The 18,047-nt window shown below is 39.9% G+C and overlaps 2 protein-coding genes across 3 annotated transcripts in view; one reads left to right on the forward strand and one right to left on the reverse strand.

The window, feature by feature from the left end:
• PLPPR4 (phospholipid phosphatase related 4) overlaps nt 1-2,802 on the reverse strand; it is a 31,025-nt gene extending 28,223 nt beyond the window's left edge. The window contains exon 1 of the mRNA XM_027879918.1: nt 2,654-2,802. Coding sequence (XP_027735719.1) covers nt 2,654-2,731 — 78 coding nt within the window. The 5' untranslated portion in view covers nt 2,732-2,802. The remainder of the gene's footprint in view (nt 1-2,653) is intronic.
• PLPPR5 (phospholipid phosphatase related 5) overlaps nt 1-18,047 on the forward strand; it is a 151,958-nt gene that overhangs the window by 15,892 nt on the left and 118,019 nt on the right. The gene's annotated exons all lie outside the window — the stretch shown is intronic.

An 18,047-nucleotide genomic window follows, 5' to 3' on the forward strand; every position in this document is an offset into this window, starting at 1 on the left:
GAGAAAAAAACAGCACTTTGTTCAAATGTGTTTTCTAAACAATCTGCTTTTCCTTTGGCCTAGGTAGGTCTTGATGGAGAGTGAATGTCAGCAAACCCTAATTTTCTTGTTTGAAGGTGCAAACTCAATGGGCTATGGCGCTTTTTTTGTTGCAATTCAGAGCAAGTGGGAAGGGACTGTCTGCTGCGAACAGGACAGGGAAAATAAAAGTGAATGAGTGCCAAAAGAAAAAAAAACATAAAAGAACTCCTCTATCCCTTACATTTGCAAACTTCTCATTGCACTTAAGTTATCTCTGATTAAATCCCTCTTTATGGGGTACAACTTAATCTTCAGTTCTCTTTGAGCCAGTCAAAACGGACAAATCTAAGTCATCATGTCCTTTACTTGACGCTGCTGAAGTGCTGGCATTTACTGTGCAACAAATCTTTAGAAAGGCGTTGGCAAGAGTCTGATTAGAGTTAGTGTGTGTGTGTGTGTAAGCACAGAGTGGGTGCACCCAAGGAACACAAGCAACATGTTTCTTAATATCATATGGATTGTTGTTACCCTTTCACTCAAGTGATTTGAGTACTCAACTGAAAGGCGAGAGATGGTTTCAAATCCTCCTGCTGTGTAATGGGAGAGGGCTGATAACTCACCAAAAGTTTCCTAATCAATGTCAGGCTCAAGTGTATTGCAGTCAGTTGTTTTTTTCCTGATGTTCCTTTTACTTCTCACTTCAAAAAGGGCCCCGAGTTTGCAGTTCAATAATTAGAACTTGCTCTTGGTAGGAAAGGGTTTTTGTAATCTCTAGATTTTGCTCCTGTGACTGTATAACATAGAAGTCCTTAAAGTTCATTAAGAGACCATTCCATTAGCTGAGGACTCTGACTCTCTCTCAGAGCAACTGGGTGTTGAAGAAATCTCCACCTATTTATAGATGTAGCTGTAAATGACTTGCTCAGGGTCCTAAGAATCCACACCAGTGCAGAGAACTCGCCCGCCTCATGTGGGAATTATATACAGAAATCAGTGTAAGAATCTTTTGTCTTATTCCTCGTAACAGCTGCAGGGAGCTTCTAGGGGAAATACAAGTATGCAATCAATATTATATAAGGCAACGTTTAAGAGCAGCAGGCACACATCCAGTGCTGTTGCTCTGGATCTTTTTTCCCATCTTTCTGCAGGCCAAAGCACAGCCCACCAAACATCATAGGTTCTGTTGTGTCTTGCAGGATCTGTATATCATCCCCTGCATTAGAGTTATGCCCAAGCTGAGGTACAGTAGACTCCCTTCCTGTTTGGATACCCAAAGCAGCAAAGACAGCACAGAGAATTAAGAAGCCCCTACCTATTTTAGGGGTTTCTCCAAGCTTAACCTCTGCCTCCTATGCAAAGCTAATGTAAGATATGTATCACAGCAAGTTCTTCCATCAAAGGGTTTTTCTTGAACAGGCCTAATTCCACTGATAGGATGAGCCTGAAGCTTCCATATAACCACCCTCTGCAAAGCTTTCGAGTTGGTGCAGCTTACTTAGTGTTAGCTGACCATGCCCAGGTGCTTAGAGAGCAGAAACACTCCACTAGTACCTAAAACTCCTTCTCAGTCCAACCCCTTCTACCTCCCAGAGAACCTCCAAAGCCCTTCAAGTGCACCTGAGAGAAGAAAATTTTTGTTTTATATTTCACCCAATGTTTATATTTTAATATTTTATATTTCACCCAATGTTTATATTTTAATATTTTATATATTAAGTATTGTATATATTTTCATGCTTTTGAGTGCCAGTTATAGTTAACTTACACCATATTTTACCATTAAGTTCTTCACGTTATTTCACAATCTCTCTCAGGTAGTTATTTGGTTCCTCAAAGTGCCTCAAGCTCTTGCCTGTTAGTGGGGTCACCTGAAACACTTTGCTCAACCCATAGAACATTTTTACCTTTCTCTTACTGCTGTGCCATTAGACAAATCCTTAGGCTTAACCTTTGTCTACATACTTACAGGTATGTCATACATTACTTATGATTTTAGAGAAACACTTAAGTGACTGTACTTTCCAAGGATGCTAAATGCCTCCAAGAAACACACCAAGCAGCCAGTGTCTCTGCAACTCCACCTGCGACCAGCTGAGCAGCCATAGCAGGTTTTGCTCTTTAAGATGTGCCGAGAACCTCATTCTGCTTTCAAAACAGACATTTTTAGCCCTGATAGAGAAAGCATATAGTCCAGGGATCAGCAAAAACATACCGGTGATTATAATTATGAGAACATTTTTATTTTTCTAAGCATTCCCTTATGAACACGATTTTTATTCTATCACAGCAATGTGAGCGGTGTTTGCCTGGAAGCCAGCTCTCCTTGAAACATGTCTTCCTCCCGAGAGGTTCCTGTGCACATAGCTCACTTTAGCTGAGCAACCCTCTCATTTTCCGAGAAATTCTTAGAAATAATTCCCGCTTCAAAAGACCGCAAAGAAGAGGTTAATTTATTACTGCTCCTCATAGGGGGCTTCGATGCTGATTTCGGTGAGGCAAAGCATCACGTAAGGGTTTTGCATCGGCCGGTGCGGAGCGAGCGCCGAGGCGATCCCTGTCGGCAGTCCCGTCGGAACGGCCCCGCGCTCCTGCCCGCGGACAGCCCAGCCCGCTCGGCGCGGCGCCCACTCACCTCCACGAAGTAGAAGCAGGGCAGGAGGGTGACGCTGTCCTTGGTCACTTTGCCCTTTGGCCGCTCCTTCGCGGACATGCTGGCGGGGTGCGGGCGGCGGCCCCGCGGCCAAGCGCTGCCCCGGCCGCTCGCAGCCGCCCGCCCGCCGCGGGCTCCCCTCCGCCCGCCGCCGCCGCGCCGAGCGCTGCGCCGAGCGCGGGGCTGACGTCAGGAGCCTGCTCGGCGGGCGGGGGTCCCGGCAGCCTTAACTCCTTCGCGCCGGGGGTGCGGGGGGAGCCCCGGCCGGGAGGCTTTGGCTGCGGCGGGCGATTTGCGCGGGTAGACGTACGGGCGTGAGAGACCTGGGCAGGATCCCTGCGGGCGTGAGGATGCTCGGGATGCTCCGTGGGGAGCCTGCGGTATTTATCTTGTTTCTAGGAAATATTTTTTCTGAAACGGAGTAGTCGAATGGCTCTGGGAATCGCATTCCTATACGACCAATGTTTTCTTGCAGGTGTACTGTTTTTGAGATCAAGTTGCTAACGACAGTTCACCCCAGCCTCAGCGCCAGTCAGGGGGTGTGGTGTGACTGGGACTGAGCCAAACTGAGCTCTTCAACCCCATGTGCAGTACTGCGGCACGTGATTTCTCTGATCTGTGAAGTATCTGATGCAGTTCCCGCTACAGTCTTGAAGGGAGCAGAATTAACCTGAACAATTGTTTCCATGGTGAAATGTGTTGAGATCCTATTTATGGATCAAAGTTTGCAGCGTTTTCTCAGGCAAGCTCCTGTTGATGTCAGTGAGAGGTACCCTGGATAAGGCCTGCAGGAGTTCTCTGTGCAAGATAGCATTTTCATTCTTTGTAGCACATTAATAATGTCTACAAAAGTCTTGTGCCTGTTTCTTCTTGCATTGTAGTGTTTAGCTTTAATGTTCAGGGAGAGAAGTGTGACTCAAGCAGTCGTCTATTTCCTGTCCCTCCTCTTTTTGGGGAAATAACCTGCTGTTCTTGTTCTGCTGTTCCTGCTCAGATGGTTGCTAGTATTTTGGCTGCTATGGCAATGGAGATGAAAATTGTCATCAGCTGCTTTTCTTTTCTAGCTGTTCTTTCATTTATCCAGAGCGGATATGCCAATCCATGCTCTGCACTGAGCAGACAAGCAAAGACATTTCATGAGAGGGTAAAATCAAAAGCGTACTCCCTGCCTGCAGGCAGGTGTGGAAGGCAAATCTGTAGTCTGACTCCAAATCACTGAAAAAGACTTTTCAGAGCTGGAACACGTGTTGCCATACCAACACATCTTCTTGTCATAACCCTGCTAGGAAAGACTTCCAGGGTTTCTGCTGGTTTAGGAATCAGGGCACTTGTTAGTAACTTTGTGAAAGGCAAGGTGGGAGATTCCAGGCAGTGCAGGTGGCTAGAATGGTTGCTGGGAGCAGAGGAGCTGTGAGCAGAGGAGGTTTGTGCTTGTCTATCAGCACTAAATTCAAGGAAATTACTCTGGTGTGGAGTTGTCTGGTAGTGGTTCATATCCATCAGTGGTCCACCCTTTAAGTTAAAAAAGTCACTTTTTGTTAACTTTGCTGGTGAGTTATTCCAAGTAAAACAGCAAGTCTTGAGGAGCCGTAGTAAGATTTTGCTGTTGCCAAATATGTAACTATTATTGGGGAGAGTCTTAATGAGTGATATCCACTTAGGTTTGCGTTTACCGTATGAACCTTGATTATTGTGAAATCATGAATCTGGCTTGAACAATCATCAGCACACACTAATCGTTTCACACATGATTGCTTCATTCTGCGAGAGCAGGGGGATTAGGGTGCTGCTTTGGTAAAATGAACGGAGAAATTCACATTGTAGTGTAACTTTAGAAACTGGATAAACTCCTATTAGTGAGTAAGTTTTGTCATTGTACTGCCAATAAACAGTGCATCTGTGATAGTTAGGTACAGTGAAACACAAGGTAGTATCCAGCCTCTGTTCTACAAATTCTCGTTATAAAGAAGGGTCTGGTGGGAAGGATGCAATGCAGGCTGTGTGACTGCTGTAAGGACCATAAGAACTGTGCTAATTCTCTGGGATTTTTTTCTCACTATTTTGTGAGTATACTGATAGAAGGAGTTAGAAGAGGAGTTATTTATGAGTCAGCTGAAGTGAAGCAGCCACTTTTTTGTCAGTGACAGACCTTTTCAAGAACTTCTGCCCTTTATCTCGTCAAACAGAGGAGGAAAAGGATAATCAATGCCTCAGTCCCAGAGCGTGGCATGTTTGTCTTACACTAATCTAAAGGTGATGGGCAAGTATGGACATGGCTAGGGTGCATTTCACTTAGGTTTGTTTTTGAGACTCAACTGACCCCTCTCCATCTGAGCAGGGAAGTGATAGAGTAGCTTTGGTAGACACCTGGTGTCCATCTAGGGTCAGCCCACCACAGTGAGTGGCTCATCCATATCATCTCCTAAAGGAAAATGCGTTGGCAGTAACTAAATCAGAAAACACTTGTCTATTTCAATCAAGATAGTCTTACAAGAAAGTGTGGTGATGCATGACTTATGAATGCATCTGTGTGCAGGATAGTTGTATATACAGCATCTGCACTAACACTGACAGCTTTTTTACCCACCTTCAAGCAATCTCTGTAACATGGCAACATGTGAGCATAGAGCATAATATTTTTTGTTTGTGCTTTGCTTCAGGAAAACCAATCAACTTCAGGAAAACCAGTCAAGTTCATGGAAACATTTAAAGAAGTTGGGGAACTAAAAGATGAAATTCATAGATGTAGAGGATAGGCCTTTTCTGACTCATCTGGAATAAGTTTTTAAGAGCAATTTATTTTTCCATTAAAAAAAAAAAAGAAAGAAAAGAAAGAAAGAAAGAAAGAAAGAAAACTTGGCCATCAGTGGGTGTCCCTGGTGATTCCAAGCTGAATTTTAATAACTCAGTTTGACCCAAGACCTTGCCCCCTTAAAGAAATATTGCTGGTGAAGCTTCTTTAGGTGAAGAAAGCACCTTTCTTTGTGCTTGCCAGGCAGACAGCAGCTGCCACAGTTATTAGAAACATGATTTGAAATTATTTTCCAGCAAAGTCTGCTGTGTTGGCAAAGTTACACTGCATAAAATGTGACTGCAGGTCATCGTCTCCTTAGCCAGGTGCTCTCTTCCCTCTGCAGCAAAGCCTGCTTTTTTTCCCAGGCTTTGGTAAGTGCTGGACACAGGCAGCGACTGTGGTTTCACTGCTTCCATGGGAACAGAAAGCATACTGCATAAGCAGGGACCAGTGCTGTATCACTGAATAAACCCACTTGCAAAGCAGTATGAAATAAAACAGCAAAGATTTAGAGAGAGTTGCTGAGTGCAAGGCTGTGCAGATGCCCTGGTCAGAGAGTGGCTGGGGGTGGTTGTAGCAAGCAGAAGTTTGGCCAGAGGCCGCCGCAGCAGCTGCAGTTGCAGTTACCGTTGCTTGGTAGCCCAAGAAAACCTGCTTTCCCCTGGTCACCACACAATTTCCCTGCAGGAAGGCCTCCTCTGGGAATGTGTGCATGAATCAGGGGTAACTCATATAGATGGATTTTTTGGTTTTGGTTTGCCCACTGATTGTGAAATAGATGATGTGAACTCAGCATATTAAAAGAGTAATCCTCTCTGGAGAAAGAGTGGCATATGGGAGCTGGGCTTTGCTGTGTGGAACTGACAGATGTTTTTTGTTCTGCTTTGCTTGCCATATCAGAATTCAGAAATGCAGCAGTGTGTGTTTGTATATATATCCTTCTTTCTTCCCTCCTAGTCTCTTAGGAAAATGTCTGGTTGGGGGAATTTCCTGTGTGTATTGAATTCACATGTTATTCAGTAAGTAAATCTGCCCTGAGAAGATGAGGGGACATTGCTTGTTTTACAGTCATCCATTTAAAAGATTGTTGTGGTCATAAGACAAATACATTTTTACATTTGTATTTCATGAACACGCTTTCTAATCATTGGTGCAACTACTTTAGTAAATTTATTTGGAGAAAAGAAAATTGTGGCTCCCAGGACAAAGCCCATGTGAGACAACACGGCAACATCTTTTCTAGAATCCTAACAAGACACCTTATATATGAACCTCATAGATGTTATGAAAGGGAAACATTGTAGGATGTAGCAAAGCTGGATAGCTGAATGATATCGAGGGCATCCCTTTAATTATTAACATTTGCATTAGCTTCCTTCAAGTGCAAAATTTTTTTCCTCTGCTTTTTCATGTTGGGGCAAAATTTTCCTCTTTGACCCATCTGTAAATCCCATGTGAGCAGCACATAGTACTCTTGGATAGATGGCATGCGACAGCACTGGGAGATCATAGTGGAATAAACTCAAACATACAAAAGAGATCCACAGTGCAGATGGGAGAGTTAAATTCTGCTTTGAAGTTGTAATTACAAGAAGCAATTGTTTCTCCACTATGCCTAATAATCTCCTGTTGCTGTAAAGCTCTGATTTCTGCTGTCTTTCCTTTGGCTGCCAGATATAGGTCACGGCTTTAAAGTAGCAGATGACGCTGAATGATCCCTGGCTTTCCTGCTGCCTTTTACACTGTAGTGTTTGGTTTGGGCAATGAATTTTGCACGTTTTGCATGAGTCATACCAGGATCATTCTTCTGAATCTGTAGCTTTAAATACTGTTTATGAACACATCTACATAGTATTTTGCAGGCCATACATGCCTGTGCTTTCTGACCTTAAGCGAGTTTTGGGTTGCCAGCTAGGTAGCTGCAGGAGTGTAATGCTGGACTGTGGTTTCTATGAGCTGCTTCCTCTTAAGTCAGATTTATCAACAGATGGGATGGTTATGTGGCTTTTTAGTGGAGCTGCCTGGTGGCTGGCTGGTGTGCAATGCAAGACAAAGAGCCCATGTTCACTATGTGCCCAGTGAGCCACAATGTTCATTATGCCCAGTCTACTTTTATTTCGATGCTGATAATGATAGATTCTTGGCTACCTGCATACATCTCTATTTAAGATCTTAGTTACAGGCATGAAGGCATGAAAATGTCAGAATGTGAAAATCTCAGACTATTCCTGGAATATCGATGGCTCCTTAAAGCAACTTCATAGTGATAATAATAAAGCACAAATCTGGATTATTATGCGATGACCTGTCACAGATATTTTGCTTGAATCTAGGCAAGTTATCCCCAGCTAATTAAATATCAGCCATTTGGTGCATGAGCTCAGACAGAGGTTGAATGAGAAACTGCAGTCATGCAATTAACAGTAAAGTCCATTTGTCTAAATGAAGAGCTGAAGTCCCAGCAGAGATCCTGTTTGCCCTGCAGTCTGTATGAAATAGCATGTGAGAAAAAGGCTGGTATACTTGTCTGATATTTTTGGGACGTCAATAGCCTGTTGATATTTATTAATACACTCCTTTCTAACCACTGCACGTATTTGCTTCTGAACATGGTTTTGGCATATCCAAGACTTGGATGTCATGGTTTTCCAACTTAAAATAGCCTCCTTCTCAAAATACAGAATTATAATGAGAAATGCATGTTTCAAATTATGTGAGAAAAAAGGCAAACTGCATGTGTGACTTTGAGAAGGAAATTTATCAGGTGAATTGTAAAAACAGAAGATAGACTTATTCATAGGCAGGAAAAATATCTAAAATACTAAAATGTGTAGATTCAGAGTGTTCTTAGATGATCCAAATTAACAAAGTGATGAAAAATATTTTATTTTTACAGTATTGAAGTCCAGTATTAACTTTCATATGAACACATCAGTTATTTTGGAAGTCTATAATCATAGTGCTGTTCATTGTCAAGGACAAATTAGGTGGCCTCACAGCTGAGGAAAACTTCTGTCCCCCATCATTGAATATTATTTTTCACTGTCAGTTATTAAAACCAAGGCATAAGAACATATATGTACATATGCAGATAAATATGGGGGTTTTGTATTTATGATGTCTCAAGCCAATGTGACAATTGGATGAAGTCACGTCAGGTAAAAATGACTGCAAGTCTTCAGTAGTACTCAATAGATATCAGGATTAACTATTTATACTCTCTACCAGAGAACTCTATGACTGAACTAACAGAAAGGGAGAACCTGTGAAATGTCTATTTTATTATTTGTATATATAAAAAAATCAACCTCATCAGGTAGCATAAAAACTCATCAGTAAATGGTGTGCAGAAATAGCACAGTACAAGAATCAGTCTATCATTTTATTAGACTAAAAGAAGAAAAAACCTGATCTATGAATGAGTTGAGTAGAAATACCTGGATTATAAAAACTAGTTGGATATTCACGGAGAGTGTTCTTTATAAAATAAACACTCTGGCAAAAATATAAGAGGCTACATAATCATTTTGTACCTTGGTTCTGTGACATGTGACTGAAGAGCTGTGCGGTGGCTTTCAGCCCCTTTGTGATCATGCTTAGAAAGCTACTAAAATCAACCATTGCTGAAATAAGTGTAGAAAGGTTTGTTAACAATGGGAATGTAGATGCAAACAGTCAACAGGTGTTCACCATAGAAGGGGAATAGTTAATTATTCCTGAATACGCAGAAAGATGTAAATGTACTGAAAATAACTGAGAATTTAGCACTGGATGTTAAAAACTTACCTCTAGAAATAGTTCCTTCATGGCAGAGGTGTGCCAAATAGCATGCTTCTTCAGCTTACTGGGATGCTCTGTATATTTTCTAGCACACAGTATAAAATGACAGTGGCAGAAATGGATCTTTAGCTTTCCAAACAGTTAAAGCTACAGTGCTCAGTCTTTTTCCAATGACATGAAAAGTTGCAAATTTACAGTCCTTCTCTTGTCATGTGATGGAATCTGCCATCTGGCTGCACACATTCAGTAGCTGCAATACTTCCTGGGAATGTGGATTTACCGCACACAAGATCAATCAGCAATACTGCCCATGCACAGAAGATGTAGTCTCAAGGGCTGTAGTTATATGCACATTTAACTGGATGCACTCCAGTTTCTGTACATTACCAATGAATAAAGGCTGATGCAGCAAGTTAAATCTCATCTTTTTTGCTATTCCAAATAGTTTGTTTCTTGTGACAAGTTCGGTTTTTGTAGAAACCTCTGGACTTTCATCTGACAGAGGTATGTTGCTGAAGTACAGAGTGCAAGGCCTGAACAGAGGTGTAATGTCAACGATAATAATGAGAAGATATCCATCATGTAAGGTGGTGATTCTCTTGATGCAGTTCTTCATCCCCCCAGACTGGAATAACTTAAACACATTCAAGCCATTATGGCTTTATACTGAGTTTTAAGGTTTGTAACTTTCAGGCATAACTTGCAGAAAAAATGGAGATGCTTTTTTTATGACTTGAGTGATGTAGGCCATATTCTCCTCACAGATGTGCTTGTACAATGAGTGCTTGAGAGTTAAATGGGTATAATTTTCTGTGATTGTACTCATTCTTGAGACAGGAATAACTTGTCTTTTTTTTTAATCAATTACTAATAAATAATTCATTTAAGTAAATAGATATTTTTACACTTGCTTGGGACCACATGCATTTTAATATATATAATTTTCAAATTGTCATTTTTGCATCTAAATTCAGTCTGTCTTTTTGTACATACCTACAAGAATCTGCAGATTTCTCAGGTAGCATTTGGGAGTGGGCAGTTATTGCTGGTGGTCCCAGATTCAGTCCCCAGATAACTGTCCTGCTACAGCTCGTTATGTTTTCAGAATATGTGGAAGATCTAAGATGATTTTGCAATAGTGCAAGCAGGAGTGGAGGCTGTGTGTATGCCTGCAGCTCACAGCATAGTGTGGCAGTTAGTTCTTGTTTTGTGTAGCTGCTCCAGTAAGCACAAGTGGTAGGATAAAAAGAAATGTTGAAAACCAGGGAATTAAACATATCTGATGACTTAATTAATGCTTTTAGCTTCATGTTCTTCCATTTAGCACCTGGCCTTCCCTGAGTGGTTGTTCCTGACTTTGACACATTCTAGAAAGAAAAAGACTACATATAAAATCTTAGGAAATTACAGCTCAAAGTGTTACCTAAAATACCAAAGCAGCTCAAGTGCACCTCACTTTTGTTGCCTGCAGCAACGCCCTGTGGAAGCATCCAGAACACCCAGTAACCATAGCTTCTGCAGGCCTCTGCCTTGGAGACTGGCTGGGGGAGAATTCTGCTGGCTTTAGATGTCTGCAGTGTATCCATCAGCCTAGAGACAAAGGGAGATCTGACATCTTTATGTCTTCTGTGCCAAAAAAATCAGTGTAAGAAATCCCCAAATGCGGCACTAAGGTTTTGCTCATAACTAGAGGCGACTTAGTCTTTATAGTTGATTTTGTAGATGTATAGAGGGGCTGTAGATGTATTTGGCTGTGTAACCCAAATTCAACAAAATTCAGCTGCCTTTCCCAGGCAGTTCCAATCTGAGGAGAGGCTTTATGAGTGAGGTGGTGAGATCCATGAGATCTACAAGAAGTGAGAAGCTCCTTTTGAACCCTATGGGAGTGAATGGCATTCACGGACAAACAGCTGTCAGTGAACTGTGGAGCAAGGAGTTGTGCACTGCCTGAGCCAACAGATCAGTCTAGGGTAAGGGAGCCCTTAGTGATCTGCTTTGGTAAATACTGAGTTGAGCTAAAACACTAACTTCATCCAAACACTTGTAAATCCATGAAAAGCAAGGCATTTCTCCTTTGAAATATTACTCTAAAAGACCCACAGCATTTTATGTACCAGGATTTCAAATTAATATGCATCTTAATTAGAGATCAGAAATTGTTTAAAAACTCTTTTCATGCTGTAGACAAAGAGGTGTCACCCTGCCCAGTTTTCAGCAGTACACCTGAATTGCACTGAAATATATTTATTTATATCTTTAATCTAACTCAAATTAAAAAGCAAACGGTTGGACTTTCAAAGAAGCAAAACTTAAACAAAATTTATTAATTCCAAATTAATTCAAATACAAAATAGTGTAGTTTTATTAATCTTTCCCAGGAGCTTATTTACATTGATTGAAGGATTTATTTTTTTTTGAGTTTAAATGGTTTTGATAACAGAAAATCAATGTAAGTACTTATTTGATAGAATGTAATTTTCATGTGTTTTTCATTACTGTTATTTGCCTTCCTGCTCTGGTAGAGTGCTTTCTGGATACAAATTCTAATGATAAATAGGGAACTGTGACCAGTGACAAATTACATGTCTAAACCCAAGGAAAATAGATGAAGGCAGTATTATTTTTGTAACTGCTTAATACTTAATTTTACTGTCTTTTGAATGGGCTCATCTGTCTCTCTAATGGCAATAATTTATTTTGACTATTTTTTCTGTATCTAATACGCTACTTTGGCAACAGAAGACTTTACCAATTTAATGTAAAATTCTATACTTGGTTAATAATTAAATAAGAGTGGGGAATGTTTCCTTTCATTCTCATTGAAATTAAGTTCTGATAATCTGGCTTGCTGTTAGAAGATCCAAATGTTAAGAATTTCACTATAGTGGAAGAAGTAGGGCAAGTAATCAGCCAAACTTTCTTGTTTATGTTTATGCCTGCCACTTGATGAATATGCAGATGAACCATATCATCATCTTGGATACCAGATGAAAATTGTTTATGACTCCTAGCTATCATCAGCCAGTTTATTTACAGTGCAAAAGCAAAGTTTAAAGCAATGAATGCCCCTATCATCCTAATTAAACAGGTTAAAATGCTACATTTTATATCAGTGTGATGTCAAGATGATGATCACTGTTAAGAGGATGGAAAGTATTAACACTTTTCCAGTAGTTAAAGTGTATCCATTCATCTGTTAATGGATTAGTGGATGAAACAGTAAATACTGGTTTGTCTTGGGGTATAGACATAGTGTTTGGAGATTTGATGTGATGTTCCAGAAGCAGGTATCACTACCCATAATATGGGTTCCACATTTCTCTGTGTTCTTGTTACACATTTTTGTATGTTCTCATTCTATTTTGTGTTCTCCAGATGCTTGTGCATCTCTTGTTCACATCTCTTTTGCATATTTACCCCATTTTCCTTGCCATTTCACCATTCCAGTTCTGTCACTCCATTTTCTACACAAATTTTCTTTCTCTTCTTCTATCTTAATATTTTGTTCACTCCTTCCTACATCGTTTTTTACTTTTCCTGCCTCCTCCTCATCCTCCCTTCCTTATCCTTTTCTGCTCTTCCAGTCTTCCATTTTAATCTCTTCATGCTCTTTGGTTTACCTCCATCATGTCTGTTTCCAGCCTCCCTGCACGTTTTTCCCCAGCGCTCCAATTCTTTTCCCTGTCAGGCTGTCTCCTGCATATTGCCAGCCAACCAGCTTTGCTTCGGGCAATAGTTATTTGAGACAGAAAGCAGACACCAGCTGACTAAGCCCTGAAGGCAAGAGCAATGTGACACCCTTCTCTTTACCTGTGTCTGTGCCCTGTGTTTACCATACCCCTCTAAATATCACCCGTACCAAGGTCGTCGCTGCCCGCGTGGCACCGCCCTGTGCTCGCCGGCTGAAGTGATGCTGAGGAGCTGTCCAAGGTATGCCTGGCAGTCCCATCTGTCGTGTCCCATCCTATCCTGTCCTGTTCTGCCTCGTCCTGTAGTGTCCTTCTATCTCTTTCCCCTTCAGCATTTTAGCGCTGAACATTTCAGGCAGGTGGCTGCAGGTGTAGCCAGGAAGCCTTTCTCTCTCTAATGCTGGTAACTCCACTGCTGTCTGTGAGGAGCTATCTGTTGATCTGTGACCAGCTAATAGAATCCAGCATAACAATCTCAAGTTGCTGAAGTCAGTAGGATGTTGCAGTGCAGGCAGCTCAAACACCATTCCAGCTGAAGAAGATAAGGAACTAAGTGGAAAGCAGTATCTCCTATTGCAAAGTTTGGCAGAAAGAACATGCAGTTTCTACATGGAGATGGAATTACAAACAGATCACCAGTGTCCTGCTTCCCTAATCCATTGCCTAGCTAGATTTGACAGATATGTTGCATTTTTTTTCTACATCCAATTCATATAATCCAATTTAATTGTTTTTAATAGTTTGGGAAAATGCATTTAAAGTGTGCTTGTGTGCATTGCTCGCAGTACTGTGAACTGACACCAAGGACACTTTTCCAGGCTGTTGACCTAATCTTTCATTTAGAATATATGTAATGAATACCTGGTGTATCAAAGATGTGGTGAGAGACATAGACAGGTACAAAGGATCAACCTTTACCTCTCTTTATTCCAAACAACAGTTTTTTTTTCATGGGCATTCTCAACTAAGTAATTGTGTCTTGCCTGGAATATTTTCATCATCTGTTTGAGAAAGTAACATCTATACACAGAGGACTAGAGAAAGTTTGTCTGTTTTTCAGTTTGCTTAATTTGTACATTTGAGAATTCTTTCTGTGTAATTAATTTGTTTCTCCAGAGGTTCAGTTTCCCACTCATTTATGTGGCTCTTTCTGAGAGTGATATTCCTGAAACCTTCAAAAATAGGATCACCTTCCAAAAAGCAGAAGGTTGGCATTGGCTTAGAGCATAAACATTTGTTGTTTCTCCCATTAAATTTTTTCCATCTTTTTTTTTTTTGTTGTTGTTGTCTCTCTTAAGCTCTCTGTGTTGAACTTTACACTTTTGTAACATGGAGACAACATCCTTTGCAGTCTTAGGCAATGGTATGAGTGTTATGTAAACAGTAATTAAATTCAGTACTGCGAGATCATTAGAAGAAAGTCTGTTGTTGTTGCTGCCACTCTAAAGATACTGTTGGGTACAATTTCTAACAACATGGATGGGAGTTAGAATTTTTCAGGAACTTCTAAAGGTGTTGGAGACCTACAATGAATACTTATGATGTTGGCCAACAAATGTTTAACAACCATGTTTAACAACAATGGTTACCTACTTCTGTGTCTCCAGAAGAACTCACCCAGCAATGTATAAAGTTCCTCTAGGAGACAGTGAACCTGAGGTTGTGCCTTCCAATGGGCATTTTCAATGGCTGGTATCTTTTTTAATATGACACATTTTTAATGACACAGTGGGATGATTTTTCATGTAGAAATTTCACAAAGCAAGAAATATGGGTTATTATTAGTACTGTTTTTTGAATTATAGTCACATATCATGTCTTTAAATGTAACACATAAGATTATTATATATATGTAATAATTTATCATCTTTTACTATTCTCATGTTTTTCCTCAATATTTTCTGAGTCTCCAATGAGTCTTTTAAATGGTAAAATGGGAAAGACAAGAAATGAGGGTTGGTACAGCAGTGCTGAGATTTTTTTTATATGCCTTAACTATTTTTCCAATTTGTTCCAGTTATGAAAATATGACTAGTCAGTAGTGTTATTAGTGTAATGGTTAAATGTCTTGCATATCAGTTCTGAGTAAGTTCAGCTTTTGTATTTTGGAAAACTATTGAATATGGAAGAAATGGAAGCTGGTTTTTATGAGGTGGTATAAAAAATTATGATCACTTGTGATTTATAGAAATTATGAAAACATACCTCTGGCATGTGCAGAAGGGCAAAAAAGGAGGACATGTATTTGAAGAGAAGTTTGCCAGGTGAAGTGTAATATTCCTCTGGATTTTTACTTTGGGAGTTGTGTGCACTCTTGGGATAGGAGGGAGAACAATCCCACTGTGGCTCTGTAGATACAAGTTGCACAGATTTAAATGTCACCCCTGCTACCACAAGATCTATAGTGAATAGGTTACTTCACAAAATAAAGAGAGAACATTTTTCTGAGTTATTTGCTGCTAACTAATCTACCCCCAGAAAGAAGATTTGCAATAGGATACAGAGCAGAGAAGGGCAGATTATACCTGATGTAATGGGACACGCATAAATTTTTCATTAAATGCAAAAATTAAAAGGAAGTATTCACAGCTGTTCCTCACCCCTGCCCTTTTCCACCTGCTCAACCTACTCAACCTCCTGGGACTGAAACGATACTTTAAGTGCTATTTTTATCTGGAATGGATTTTACAGTAACCAGTATAGCAGGAAAACATCATTTTCCTCAATAATTTCCCTGTAAAAACCTGTTTAAAACCAGCAGAAGTCGTTTGCCCTTACTTACAGTCTTGAATGCTTAACCTTTGATGGGAGAATCATACTGAGCTCTTTCCTCCAGTGAATCCTCACCTGCAATTAAATAGCCACAGATGGCATTAGTTACTCACTTATACCTGGTAACATCCATGCCTTCAAGTTATACTGAACTGCGCCCTGTGCTGTGCTGTTTGCCTTCTGCTGGTCTGTGAGAGATTTGTTGATGAGAATTGGGCTCGAGCAACTTGTTCTGTACAAGTGTCCCCCGAGTGTTGGTTACTGCTCAGCTGTGCTCCACGTAAGTCTGGCTTGTTTTGGCTCCCAGCTCGTCCTGCTCAATGGGATACAACTTCTATGGCTAAATGACTTTGGGAGGGCAAAAAGTGAAGCTTATGTACCTGTGTGTTCTGGCCTTGCTCCCTTGACCAGTTGCATTAAGTTGCCTTTATTGAGATGGTAGAGATTTCACTGGGATGACTAAGAAACCTTTACATCTTCAATCAGTGACTCTGCCCCTCAAATTTTTAGGCAGTTATGCTCTGTTTAGGGCCTGGGGACACTAATGCTATTTATTAAAACAGCCACAATCCCTTCAAAATGCGGTGCTTAGTTAATGATCATGCTGATCAAGAACAAATAAACAAAAAGGGGTGTTTGGTTCCTTCATGTTTTCTTAAGGGTTGAAAAGTAAAGGAAACAGTTTTGTGACTGTGGTCAGCAGGTGTTATCCAGTATTTTAATATATGTGATCCACCATGTAAATCCCAACTATTTTAATGTAATCACCTTTTAGATCAGTATTGTATTGTCTTTAAGAGGGAAAAATCTGGTCCCAAAAGTGAAGTTAATTACTTCAGTCAAACTGTAATAAAGTGTTTCATGGGGACTTGCACTTCTTTGACTCTCTAAGTAAACAGCTTACTGAAATGGATCTGTGGTCCCTTTCTTAGGCTGAAAAAAAAGGGTAAACAGGAGAAAAAAATTAAATCATACACCATAAAGCTCATGTTTATTTGTTGTACACACAGGGAAGCTTTGTAAAAAATTACCTAAGTTTTTGTTTTTGTTTTTGTTTTTTTTTAAGATGTCTTTTATATGTTCTTTCTGAAATTTGGATTTGGCTTTCAAAGCATCAAACTTTGCCATCATGATATTGATATTTTCTACCCTGCTGATATGGCTTACATCATTTCAGTACCATATAATGTTCGATCATTACTATAAAACATATCTTTGTAAGCAGAAAGAGAAAGAAAAACTCAAGAGAGGCATAGCCAGAAGAAAACGATTCTGTGTGAATGTAGGGAAATGTCATCGTAGATCAGATGCTATACGCTACACATGCATAATGTATGTATTTTTTCCTCCCATTTTCTCTCAATCAAGTCTGATTATGAGGGAAAACTAAAAAAAAAAAAAAAAAAAGGACAACCGGAAATTACTAGAGTATGTTGGTTTAGAATGCTTTGAATATTATTAAATGAATTAGTTATGCTGTCAGGGGAAGAACAGCTGCATTCTGAACCAGAAACTAGCCTGATTCTGCCTTCATTTTTATTTTAAGCCAGTGAAAATAGCATATGACTGAAGTCAATGTATCTAATGAATCTTTCAAAATATCTTCCTGGTAGGAACTACTCAAAACAAAACCACCTTGTATGTAAAAACCACTAGAACCAAATATTGCTTCCTGGTGTTTCAGAGTAGCTTCTTTCATTTTCAGTAGGATTTGGGAAAATAGTTTAGTGCTTTTTTATGTCTCTTCAGACTATATACTGCAGAAAGAAAAGGTTATCCATTCAGCAAATTTGTAGAGCTGCACTGAGTGAAGGAACTAACTTAATAAAATTGTAATACAGAATTCCATTTGGAACGCTTTGTAGGAACAAATATTTATTCCCTTACAGTGTGTGTTTTAGACATTTATTTACTGTATATTTTAGGTCAAGTTGTCTCAGTTTTAAAATTTGAAATAGACCATGGACCCTGTGAAGTCATATTTCTCTGAATGTCCTGTGTGTTGCCCCAAACATGTGATCTGGGAAAGCTGGGACAGTTGGTCTGAAGATGCAACATCAACTGTGTATTTCGAAATATATACAGTTGTCTTCATCTTATTCTGTCAGGGTTTTCCCCTTCCTACTTGAAAAGGCAATGCTGTCTTGGCACCTATAATGCAAAGTTCTCAGGGATATGCGCTGTGGTGAAAGTAATGAAGTGGCCTGGACAATAGCTGCATTTTGTCATTTATATAAAGCCTATTAATGCTGGAAAGAAAAATTGTCATTATAGAACGTTTGATGGTCAATTGATTTTTTTTTTTTTTTTTTTTTTTTTTTTTTTTTTTTTTTTTTTTTTT

This window comes from Empidonax traillii, unplaced genomic scaffold (genome assembly GCF_003031625.1).
Source record: "Empidonax traillii isolate 1590-97213 ecotype Southwest subspecies unplaced genomic scaffold, ASM303162v1 scaffold62:size2133460, whole genome shotgun sequence".
In the NCBI taxonomy this organism is placed as follows: domain Eukaryota; kingdom Metazoa; phylum Chordata; class Aves; order Passeriformes; family Tyrannidae; genus Empidonax; species Empidonax traillii.